Genomic DNA, 12,468 nt, shown 5'->3' with positions numbered 1-12,468 from the left:
TTTTGTATCTGACAGTATGAAAGATTGTAATGAACAGGTTTTGTTGATTTGATTTGATTTGTGCACATTTTCCAGGAAAAGATTGCAAAGACGGTCAGCCCAAGCAAGTGAACCTTGAACCATCTGACATTAACCTAGACGTACTTGAGGCAGCGACTAAACCCCTTCCTCCCCCCAGGATGGCCAAGGATCCATATGCAATTGGAATATCATACCCACGTAGGTGTATCGCTTAATACATACTTTTAAAGGCTCTTCACTATCAGCCGACGAGAAACCGTTGAAAGGAAAAAACGTACAAGTAAATAGAAATATGCTACATTAAAGATCCATCTACAATACTGCCTGAGGTTTTTGTTGATAATCTCTGCTTCCCTTATAGGTTTTGCAGTTCCTGCGCACAGCTATTCAACACCTGACCGGGGGAATCGGGGTGAATGTAAACATCAATCTCCGCATAGGCACAGGCACAAAGGATCTCGCCCTCAAGAGGTATGGATGATAAATGGTCTTATCTCCTTTAAAGCTCCAAAGAACGGTAGATACGAGATCTCTCATGCACACTTCTGGGACGCACTCGTAACATGTAAAGAGAAGGCATTTCAAAGCAACCTTGACCTTCGTGCACTTCGGTCATGTTATGCAAATACATTCTGCAACCAAGCAAAGAAAAATATCGTATGCTCACCCTGCGTCGGCCCCACTGGCGCCACCGGCATACATAGATTCATTTCCCAATTCGAACGTTGGAGTTCCAAGAAAAACAACATAATAGAATCCAAGTAATTCACGGCCCCTTGAAACTAAGGGTTAAGTGGTTTGCAGTTCTGTTGCTATATATGGAATTCAACGCGTGGCAGTGTACTGAGCCATGGCCAGTACAATGAATAGGAGACATTGCTTGCAAACTAATCATGCTAGTGGTGGTAGGAACAGTTACAACTCTTTTTCTCTCTCTGGTAGGAGATTGAGAAAATTGAGCGAGAATACCGAGCACCTCGCTGGCAGCTGCTCTCTGATAGGAAAGACGTCCATGAAAATGACAACGTCTTGGGGGAATTCGAGGACTACCACGGCACTGGAAGATACTGACACTTCGTACTTTGCAGCTTTCAGGGTATGTTCTATATCTCACAACCTAATATTGAATTATGAATTGATGATAATTGAAAAAACGTAAAAATCTTTATAGAAATGGGGCCATATGATATATCATGAAAACTAGACATCTCTATTTCCAAACAGAGTTGATGGTAGATCGTAGATACCCCTGATAATTATCGTATGCAACTCATGGCATTGCCATATGAGGTCAGAGGAAGGTGACAAGCACGTCCCTACAAAGCAAAGACGTCACATTTGACGAACCCCAAATTTCCTTACATCATCAAATCCAGTAAAAACAGGGAAGATTCTTATTCTAGTCATGACGGCAACCATTATTACACGCCCGCACGTCTGACTGCACATGAGATGGTTTGTAGGTAGCTGTTTGCCGACAGCTACAACAGTAGTTGTGGGAGGATTTCCTCATCGATTGCCGTGTCTCTGCAGGCATATCGAAAGTGGGTGGAGGAGAGAGGGTCCGAGGAACAACTGCTCCCAGGAATCGGATTGACTCAGAATCAGATGTTTTTCCTCAACTACGCAAACGTGAGTATGAATCATACATCAATTTTCCCGTAATAAAGATGCATATCAATACGCGTTTAACCTCATTCCACGAACTGCTCTATTTGAGTCGCTGCCAAACAATTTATCATAATTATAAAACAACAGAGAGTGATCGTCCAATTTCATAAGCTATCAATATTATTCTCTACGGCATATTTGACATTTTAAAGCTCTTGGCGTAAAGTTTTCATTGATCTTTTATGCACTTCTAGTCATCATTCCGCATATTATATGAACATTGTTTGGTTGTATTAGTTGTGTGCACATATTGCAAGTGAGTTTCCAAAGAGACTGCATTGCGGCGCAACTAAAAGGCTTTAAGAAGAAGCTGGTGTGTTGCGGTAAAGGGGGGTTATACAGGCTATTAAGTTAAGTTCCCGCACCACGATGCATAAGGCGGCGCCCATCTCCGTTTCGGCAGCCCTGGGCCACACAACTTTGTGCAAGTCCCTATAGCAGGTGGCTAGTCCAATGGTAGTGTTGTGTGTTTAACTACCACATTCTTTCCCAAATGCTGAGTGCTGAGCTTTGGCCGGGGTTACGACCTACCGTATGCAAGGCGAACACTCTACACACTAGGCCATTGCACCGGTATACAGGCTATACAGAGATAAAATTTGAGATAGATTGACACCGTTTAGGAATCAAAATCCGCAGCCATTGTAACATATATAGAGGCCGCAGTTGTCTTTGTTCAGGGACATTTCATTGCAACTGGCCAAATTGTATATTTATGTCTAAAGCCTCCTATGTAGTGTCATGAGAGATCCACATCACTGCAAACACTCATGTTTTAAAGGATTTACTTGAGCGAGTCTTCTATCCCTACAGTTGAGATGTTCTCAGTACCGACCAAAGGGGGGGGGGGAGCGTGCCTCGCAGGGTGTTCACAGTCCCGGAGAGTTCAGGTAAAGAGCAAACTGTTACACAACGTTAGCTGTTTGTCCAAGTGGTGTCTAAAACCCATTTACTTGCTGAAAAATAGCCGAATTAGGCCAAATACGGTGAATGATTAGCAAGCAGAATTAACTGCTGACGAATTTACTTAGTTGAAATAAAAGCTTGGCCAAAGTATACTATTATATTTTACAATTAACAGTAAAAAAACAAGTCCAACATATACTATTGTCGAGCAAAGTTTTGTTGGTAGAGCATTTAACCAGGACCCAGGATTCATACAAAATACACCTAAAATCACTCAGGGGGGCCATAAAATCTGGTCTATGAGGATAAGCGGTCACTATGGACTGGATACTTAATGCTTGTATCTAAATGGGGAAAATATTCTAAGGGACCAATAAAAGTGGTAAAATTGGCCAGGCGGTCTTTATATCGAAGTAGTCCCTTGCACAGGGTTAACTGTATATTCAATAACTACGTCATCCATCAGTGCTTTTGGTGACATGTTTTATAAAGTACTTATCTGAATTTTTGGTCTGCATGTTTTCATTTCTCCAGGGTAATAGGTTCCATGTCGAACTTTGAGGAGTTCGCCAAAGCTTACAACTGTCCGACTGGGACCCCCATGAACAGGGGGGAAAAGCGCTGTTCCGTATGGTGAGGAACAGAACACATACAACATACGCTATGTTCTTCTGCGTTGGACTTTCATCTTGCTGTGAAACATTTACTGTTGTGAATTGTTTTCTTCCAATTGTAGCATTCTGTAAGACAGTCATTAGGCTTCTACAACATGGTAAAGGTATAAGAGGTACCATTTTTGATAATCATTTTGAGGAAGGGTATTGCAGACTTACACGGCCATGTTTCCATGACATTTCATCTGACTAGATAGACACAGAGAAAGCCTTTATGGCTTTTACAAGGTTGTGATGGAAGTCATGATCAGTTAGCTGAATAGACCTGTTTCCGGTTACGGCGGCCATTTTGAATTTCCTGAGGTCAGCTGGGGGGCATGCACCAAAGTGAGGCTCGGGTTGTTCCGGCCTATGATATCACATAGGTATTCCATCCTTGACAACAATGAACATTCTGTTCTTGATTTTTATAAAGACAAGAAATATTTTTGTAATCAACAATATAATGCAAATATTGATAAACATCGTATCGTGGGCTTTCAATGGGTCAGAATGTATGCAGTCATTTTTCTAAATGTAGTAATGTATAATACGTTTAATATTGATGTATGTAGTTACAGTTCTGGTATAAGCCGCCAGGTGGCACTCATGTCCGTCAAACTAAATCAAGGCAGCACATTGTATGCTGAACATTATATTATAACTCTAATTTGTTGGTATTTCTGACTAATTTTCACTGCCATTTATTGGTGGATTACCACTGAGGGTATCACATATAGATCATGCTGATCTTGGTTTAACTTTATATAGTTATTGTCAATAAAAAGAATTAAAATGCCTTATATCAGTGTTCATTGAAAATTCTAATAGTGTTGACTTTATATCTTATGATACACCTTATATTACTATTGATAATCTGATAACTTTACAATGCGGGTTTCTTGTCGATATTGTCATTCGTTTTTATCACTGTTTATGATGAGGATTTGAATGAAAGGCTAATAAACGAATTTTACGAATTTTTGTTGCGATGGTTAATGAGAGTCAAAGACTAAGGAAAATCATACAGTTTTCTATTCATTTACCATCCACATACATTATTTCGTTGCAGTGCAGGGAATTATTGATAGGAGGCGCTAACGTGACATACTGGTATTGCAAACTATCACTTTCTTAGCCCAAATCTTAGCAGGCTGTTAAAAATGTAATGCGTGAGAATACATTCCTTTCCACAGTCATTTAAAGATATGGTACAAGTAAAAGGGTTTAATACCTCTATGCCTGATCAAAGATTGGTTAAAGTATACATAATATTACGAAGTTAAGAAAATTGGCTTCTTTCATTTCATAAACTTAGCTAATAATAATATGATGACTGATGTCCGTGAGTCCAATGATTATTCAAAACAAGCTTTAAGTTAGTAAAGCTTCGGATAGAATTGCACTGTACGATGTTTGTGATCACAATGGAAAGACGTTGTCTTTTGAGGTTTCCAAACACCGAATTGAAAAAGAGCCCGTATGCTCCAACATGAGAAATAATGAGATTCCGGCCTAAAACGCCTCATTAGTGAAATAACATGTTTGTAAATCAACAAATATTCAAACCCCTTTGTGGCCTTGCATGGTTTCCCCATTCCCTAAAGGACCAACATTATTCAATTTCACGGTCATTTTGAACAATCTTCTCAGCCCGACAGGGAGCGGTACTGCAGATTAAGCTCTGATGGGGGTTATCATGAAGACTTTGGTAAAGAAACCGAATTGATTATTGTTATATAGAGAAACTTGTGCAGTGATCATCATGGTTCTTCTTCTTACCATTTTGTATTAAAATTAGATGAATTCTGTATTGTCTGACTACAGTTTTCATGCTTTGGATCCTCCGAAAAGTGGCTACAGTGTTAAGGGGCCACAACTTCAGTCTTTTGACTTGACAAAGTCAGTTGTATAACATCCGTTTTGTAAGATAGAATAGAAAGGCTAGCATATTCCGTACTCCCCAAGCGATCACTGTTCATTTAAAGTTAAGAAGCAAAACGATGAAATATTGCTGAAGTGACGTCATGATGACGTCAATTGCGTCGCAGATACGTCAATCACGCAACATGAAAATATCAAAAATTACATGAGCACCTTATCCTCCAGACAGGCATGACTCAGACTCGCTCCGTGAAGTTATACGTCATAGAGTCATGAGACTTCATGCACAGTTATAATCTAATGCAATGTCAGCATAGCACAGTGAGGATGTAACGTTATATATGACATAATGATAACTTTATTGCACAACAATTGTACAAGGTAAAAAGTATGGCATCCACTTGTACATTCTAAGATAACATTCTATTAGTCTAAGCAATCTATCTTATACAGTATGGTGTAGTAGTATGGGATGACAATGGGATTTTACAATCATTGGAGGAGTTTCTAACTTCTACATTCTTTGATATATTTTCCAATGTATACCATGCAGGAGTTGACATATGTGATTCGTGCGTCATCAAAATTTAACTAGCATGAGCCACAGAGTTTCATGTGGATTCGATTTTATAGTTTTATGGGGGGTGGTTTATATTAATTACAGCGTTATACTACAACAGATACAGTAATATTTTCTAATTTCGGCGTATACTCTAGGGGAATATAAGGATTAATCTAAATTTAAAGGATTACCGACAAGTAAAGGTATTTGACGTTTCCTCAGATAATCTATATTTGTTGAGTTTCAGCTACCAAATTTTCGTTTCGGCTTATACTCTAAGGAAAAACGAGGATGACTCTAAGTTTAAAGGAATACCGACAAGTAAAGATATTTGATCCTTTTTTTTGTGTGGAAAATCCATATCTATTGAATTTCTAACAAGTCGATCTTCGGGATCACAATAGCACTTAATGGGATGCTACCGTACATCACAACTTTAAGCCACAGTTGTCAAAATTAGAAAGAACACAAAGACCAAAGAAACTTTGGCAAAGTTTTATCCCTCAGTTCAAACAATTGATTACATGCTTATTTCACAAAAGCAAACTTGTGCAGGCGAAAGTCAGAAGCCACGATGGTTTGTCATCCTTGGTCGCCCGTTCTTTCCAGGAATTACACTTTATTTAATGCGAGGTTACCTGACCCAACGATAAATCCCGGAAAATTAATCCCATAATATGTGGGCTTAAAGTCCTTAATCTCATCAAAATTGATTTGGAAGTGGAGAGAATGGCACACATGCAGATTAATGTTGGATTACCATTCCACCTCCGCCCTCTCATTTAAGCACGCCTGGCTTTTCTGCTCATTTAGCAAAGCAATTTAAAAAGGATATAAAATAGCTTGTCAACTTGCCTACCGTTAACAATCTGTATTGTATGCGGAAACATGTGGAGTTCTAGGTCGAAACAAACGTTTGGTGGTAATCATTGTAAATTTGGTGGCCTGGATTTCATGGAGGCGTATTACACAAAGATGATGAATAGAGTACGGAAACCTGAAACAATGGACCATGGAAGGAGCTGATATCTTACACCATAGTTCACACGTTAACATAAACGTATACGTTCAGCCATAATAGAAATGAACAAATCATTACAGTAACTTCCAACAGTCTGGAAACCTTATTTGTACGTGGAAAAATTGTTTATAGGCCTAACACGTTCACCAAAAAGAACGCCTATATCAAGGCTTTTTCCAAACATTCAGATGACTTCTAACTAAGCCAAATATTTTCCATAATCGTGGAAGTGTTTGTAATTCATTGGTCCCTTTTTGTTGCAACTGTTAGATGAATTTCAAATGACAACGAAACTCTTGTGCTAACATCTTTCAAACTGTCTAAATACGGTGCAACAGAAACCAGAACTAGATACAGCAAGAATGTCTCCTCCCATTAAGGAGCTATTTTGAAGCAACGAATACCCGTTATCCCCCCTAAGGACAACACGTAATGCTTTAAAGGCGGAGAAATGACATTTAAGTTTATTAGCGCAGCAGACGGTTGAAGCAGCCCCTCAAGGGGAACGAGTGTCCCTTTGTAGATAGATGGCTGCCTCGCCACCTCGTGAGACAAGACTTCTCGAGAATAATCCTGGCAATCCCTCAGCTCAACGTACAAACATCCATCAAACTCATGGCTGCCTTTGAGTCGTTGGTGTTAGTTGGCTTTATCAATCTTCAGGAGTGCCGGCAATCACGTTCGGTAGAGGGCGTCGTGTCCGGGATAGTCCTTACGGCTTGTCGCATCATCCTAAAGGAGGTTCTGTATCTCGAGTAGGGATCCGGTTGGCTAAGTGCTGCATTAGACGGTCGAACAGCCGGAGGCCATCACACATGGTGGGACGATTCCTCAAGTTGCAAATATTCAAAGTGAAGAGAGACTGGTTGTCGTTCATAGCATGTGCTAGGGGATTCGTAAGATGAGACTGCAAGCAGATATGATATACAGTATACATAATAAAGCAGGCGATTTTTGATAGATCATAACATTCGGACCAAAAGATGGGAACGAGCAGAGGTTAAGATGGGAAGTTACATGGAGCAAGGAGGGGTATCACAGCACCGAAAAAGCAGTGGTAACATGATATGTTCTTCATGAGCTGAAACTGAATATAACATACAATCTAGAAGACATGGTATACTTAACGTTATAGCGTGCGCATGCTCACTGGCTATCATGTGTCTCCGTGCAAACTTTATGCAAGTACCAATAATGTTTACAACGTTTTGTTACTGTGTTCATGTACATCGTGAACACGACATCGTTTCTGTTATTAGCAACAAAGCCAGGGGTTGTTATGTCAGGGCAAATAAATGTTGTAAAGTACTAGTTATATGTGTTGGGGCGGTAGCGTAAGTAGCTCTATATATCTTTTATTGCTGATAAAATGAGATTTTATTGTAGATAAAAGGGAATCATTGATTTGGATAGCAACTGTAACGGATAAAACCTGTTCGTTAGAAATCATTAAAACGTCATAGCTGAGATGTTAAATTGACCAAAGGCACAATGATAATCACGATGGGGCATGTAACTAGATACTATGACCGGAAATCATTGATGAAAATTTAGAATTAAACTTAGTTCCATAACTCTCGTGTTATCTAACACCCTCTCAAGCTTCGAAAGCATATAAAAGCTGCAGTTTATTTTACTTGAAGGATAATAAGATATTTTGAGACCTTGAAGAAAGTATAGAGTTCGATCCTTGGGGTCGACTTCAGCTCGGATATGTTGTAAGGGATTGCATTCGTCATTTCGGATGGTGACGTAAAGCCGGCGGCCCCGTGTATGAGGGAGCTTCAGGCATTAGCCTCGAGCGTCAAACCTTTGCACGTAAAAGAACCCAACACACTTATCAAGAAGAGTAGGGGTGACCCGCTGTGCTTGGCCAAAAACGCGCGCCGTAGCGAAGCCTCCTTGCACTACCACTAGCTACTTGAAAAAGCATCATGCTTCACCTCTAATGAGGATGCCTTGAAACGAAAAAAGGAGCATGATCTTACCTCGTCTGAAATTGCAATACACACAGTAATGTGAAGTTACTATAATATAACAATGCTTTCAACAACTGGACGTACGCCTTTAATTCAGCTTTGTGAAAGTAGTAAACTCGCTCGCCATTAAAGGGACCCTGTAAAAGTGGATCAAGCCATTTCCTATATATAATGTAATTTGATTACCCAAATCAAATCAAAGATACTACCGTGCTTCTTGTGTGCAGTGTAAGCCATAAAGTGCATACAGCGCCCGAACGGTGTCAATAAAATATACACAGTACCGTGCACCAGCCTTGCATGCAAACGAATAGGATTTTTAAAAAACGAGGTCACAGCATGCTGAAAGAGCAATCATTATGATGAAAATTTTGCGAGAAAAAAATATTAAAGAAAATCATGGAGAAGAACCAGTGACGCATATTTTCCGTTTATGCAGACCCGTACCCGGCGACTGATTTTGTTGCAGAACTACTAGACTCCGTTGTGTGGTTATTGCCTATCGTAATGCAAGAAAAGGAAATGAAAATGAATGCTCAGCTACTCATTTGTGACCTCCTTTGTGCATCACAAAAATCGATCACAACACTCTTTATTCCGTAACTAGATTAAGTCGGATATTAGCCACGTTCCTTCTAGGTATTACGAGGACTTAAAGACAGATAAAACCTAACAACTCCGTCTTACAAGGACCAGGGGACTAGTCATTCTTGTCATAAAACACAAGGCCAGACAACGACATTTTGTTCCATAAAATGTGCCATATATTTCTATTACAGCAAATTGTAACAGCACAGTGTGGCACAAGCGCTTGAAATGCTACTACTGTGCAACTATCTCTTGTTGTAAAACTTGCGATGCAGCTCCCAAGCCCCTGACATCTGACTTGTACAAAGTATAGCCGTTTGAAAGTTAAATCCCATATTTCAGTAGGCCTGAAACCTTGCTACGACCGTCTTGCGACCTGAAATTCGACAGCGCGTTAAAAAACAGACATAGATAAAACAACTAGTATTTTCATGCTTTGTGTGTTTTGCTGTCTTTTCAGTCATACTCTTACAATCTGCATGGGTTATGAAGTCAAGGGTTACACAAATCCAATCTAGTTTGCAGCGAGGTCGCAGCACGATTGCCGCCTAGTGGAATGGGGTCCTCATCGTCGGTGAATACACTTGTCATCCTTCCTGACTGATAATGAAATACAGCTTTATGTGGTTCTAACGGAATCGGTAACTAACGGAGTGATCATGGGGTCGGGCGGGCGAAGGATGGTGTCGGGCGGGCGAAGGATGGTCCATCCTCCCGGGAGACTTGGTATTCGGGAAGTCATCAGGCTGTGATGTCTTCCCAGTCTGTCGGAAAATTAAGGTTACTTTCAGACGGAGCCATCGTGAGTATATACTTAAGACACTCGACGGGAAGATGCAGACATCCAATCAGACGCATATCGCAAGGGCTTAGTCTTAGAGGGACGGTATTTTTAGAAGATGTTCAATACAAGATTTGTCTGAGAATTGCGGTACGTGCTATGAAACGTAGAATCTCTACCGCAAGGTCGGCCGAAGAGGAAGCTCTTCAATATTTGTCAATAGTGCCAAGATTTCCTCCCACCTTCTTATGAATAAGGTCGCAATAATTCTTTTGGCCTTTTGAATAATCGGTGGCCTATATATAGTATACCAAGAAATAAGATGTCCGCCATTCTAATAGTCTGAAATCATGGACTGGAGATGGCGTTCCTTTAATCAGCCAAAGAACCAATTTTCTAAAACATGTCAATAGTTGAGTTGTCGGTCGTCCGTCGTCGAATAGCAATGTGTTATTGAAGTGTTTGAATAAGAACGAAAAATCATTTGTATACGCCATAAGTAACTTCAATATTCTGAGACATTCTCCGCTAACGATGCGTCAAAAGACGGGTTACAAGAAAGGGCAGGAAATTATTGAACACGTCGCTTCAAAATGTGCATGGAAAGAAAGGTGTGATCGAATGGCGAATGACAAAAGTTTGGAAATAAGCCATCTGGTGGCTTGTTATACATTTACCGTGACATTTGAGTACTGTTTGGACAGCAGAGTTACCACATGAATTTAAAACGGACTGATTTAGTCCACTTTGTATGCGAGTAGTGCTGTCCCAGTACGGACGCCATTTTTCATTTTTTTTTTGGCAACGGTTGTGAAAGAACCGAATAACAAGCTTAAGCAGACTGTAGGATCCCATTTAAAACGTAGAGAGGGGCTACGGGTAGACTAGCAAAGTAAAAATAATGGCACTACAGTTGTAAAATGACTGTAAATGGGCCATTAGAGTGAGTTTTGAATCTCAACTATGTCAAGTAAATGTGCTGCCCTTGCCTCGTCTACTTTAGGTTGTAAACTGAATATGCTTTTACACCACTTCACATACTCGTAGACGCCATCGGGCTTTGAAACTTTGCCAAAACGTGAATGTGAAAATAACTGTATAGAATGCCAAGGAGGAAAGCCACTGGCTCCGAAGTCACAGTCTGACATCAAATCATTTTGCAGTGGAGAACTGAGCTCCCAGCTAGTATGATGGGCTGCACCAGAAAATAAGACTGATAGGCATTCCGTCCAGATGTCTACTAAGAGATGACGGTTTGACTTTACACCATGGTCTGTAAGAGCCGAGTTGAAAACAACACGAGCGTAGACTGTGAAATAGATCGACCAAGAAAATACCCTGTTCCCACTGCATTGCTTCATCGTCGGTATGTACAACCTATAGTTTTGCGCAGTGAATCTTAATGGTATGTGACTGGCAAGAGAGAGAATGTGACTTTCTGCAACAAGTTAGACGATTGGCCGGCAGACGATACAAGACGTTTTGAGCTTACAAACAGCTGCTATATAACGACCAAGGATTGTAGTGTGTGTGATATATAGGGCAATCCCTAGTGAAGGACAAATAGTCAAACACACCGTCGGCAATGGAGCAGGAGTCCAGATTAAGGCCAATCAAGGAGCAAGAATTTAGAGCCAGCCCTCTTTTCAAACAAAGAAAGTAGTCCGCACCAGGTAATGGATTGAACAAACGCCCACATGACGCATATAAATAAGCAGGCACCAAGTACTGACTAGTACTGTATTCAGGTCACCCAAATGATCAAGTCTACAGGAACATGGTGTGACCATGGTGCCAAAATGCTCACATGAGAAGCGTCATGAACAAAGTTCGCAAGAAATGTAATAAGATATATCATGTAAATACCAAAAGGTCCACACAGATTGTCTGTGGCTGAATCTGCATCTTCCAGCCCGGGGTAGCGTCGGAACACATGTCGTGACGTTTAGCAAACTTTAAGGGAGAGGCTCAAGCGCTTCACCAACCGGCTACTGCTAAAGATGCAGCCAAGTATAGTCAGCTCCGACCACGCGCACCGTTCCCCTCACACTGACGGCGCCTTCTCCAATGAAGAGGAAGACCACAGAAGCCAATGCTTTTGAATCCTTGGAAATAATCCTACAGTTGAGGTTGACAGATGCACTTAAAATAAACAACCCTGAATAAAGATTGTAGTGAAGCCTCTTTGTAGTCTTTGATCTTAAAGATCTATCTACCAGTTAAGACATACCACTTGTTACTGCTTACTGCGACGGACAACCATGCAGCATTTGATGCATACCCCTGTGTAATACCTAACGATGGAAGACTTTGCAAAGGCGATTCTAAGACATTAACCTCCAGACATTAACTTCTAGCGAACTTTTAAACCTCTAAAACTTTTAGACAGTTGCAGTCAAACG

General features: G+C 40.6%; 1 protein-coding gene across 1 annotated transcript; it reads left to right on the top strand.

Annotated features, from left to right (window-relative positions):
• Positions 1-18: 18 nt before the first annotated feature.
• Positions 19-4,235, top strand: LOC136436879 (phosphate-regulating neutral endopeptidase PHEX-like). Its single transcript, XM_066431269.1, has 6 exons — positions 19-219; positions 383-492; positions 964-1,117; positions 1,555-1,653; positions 2,506-2,582; positions 3,133-4,235. Exons 1-6 carry the CDS (start codon positions 196-198, stop codon positions 3,233-3,235), a joined length of 567 nt encoding a protein of 188 aa, XP_066287366.1. The 5' UTR covers positions 19-195; the 3' UTR covers positions 3,236-4,235.
• The last annotated feature ends 8,233 nt before the right edge of the window (positions 4,236-12,468 follow it).

This window comes from Branchiostoma lanceolatum, chromosome 1 (assembly GCF_035083965.1).
Source record: "Branchiostoma lanceolatum isolate klBraLanc5 chromosome 1, klBraLanc5.hap2, whole genome shotgun sequence".
In the NCBI taxonomy this organism is placed as follows: Eukaryota; Metazoa; Chordata; class Leptocardii; order Amphioxiformes; family Branchiostomatidae; genus Branchiostoma; species Branchiostoma lanceolatum.
This window is presented reverse-complemented; position numbering and strand designations above follow the sequence as displayed.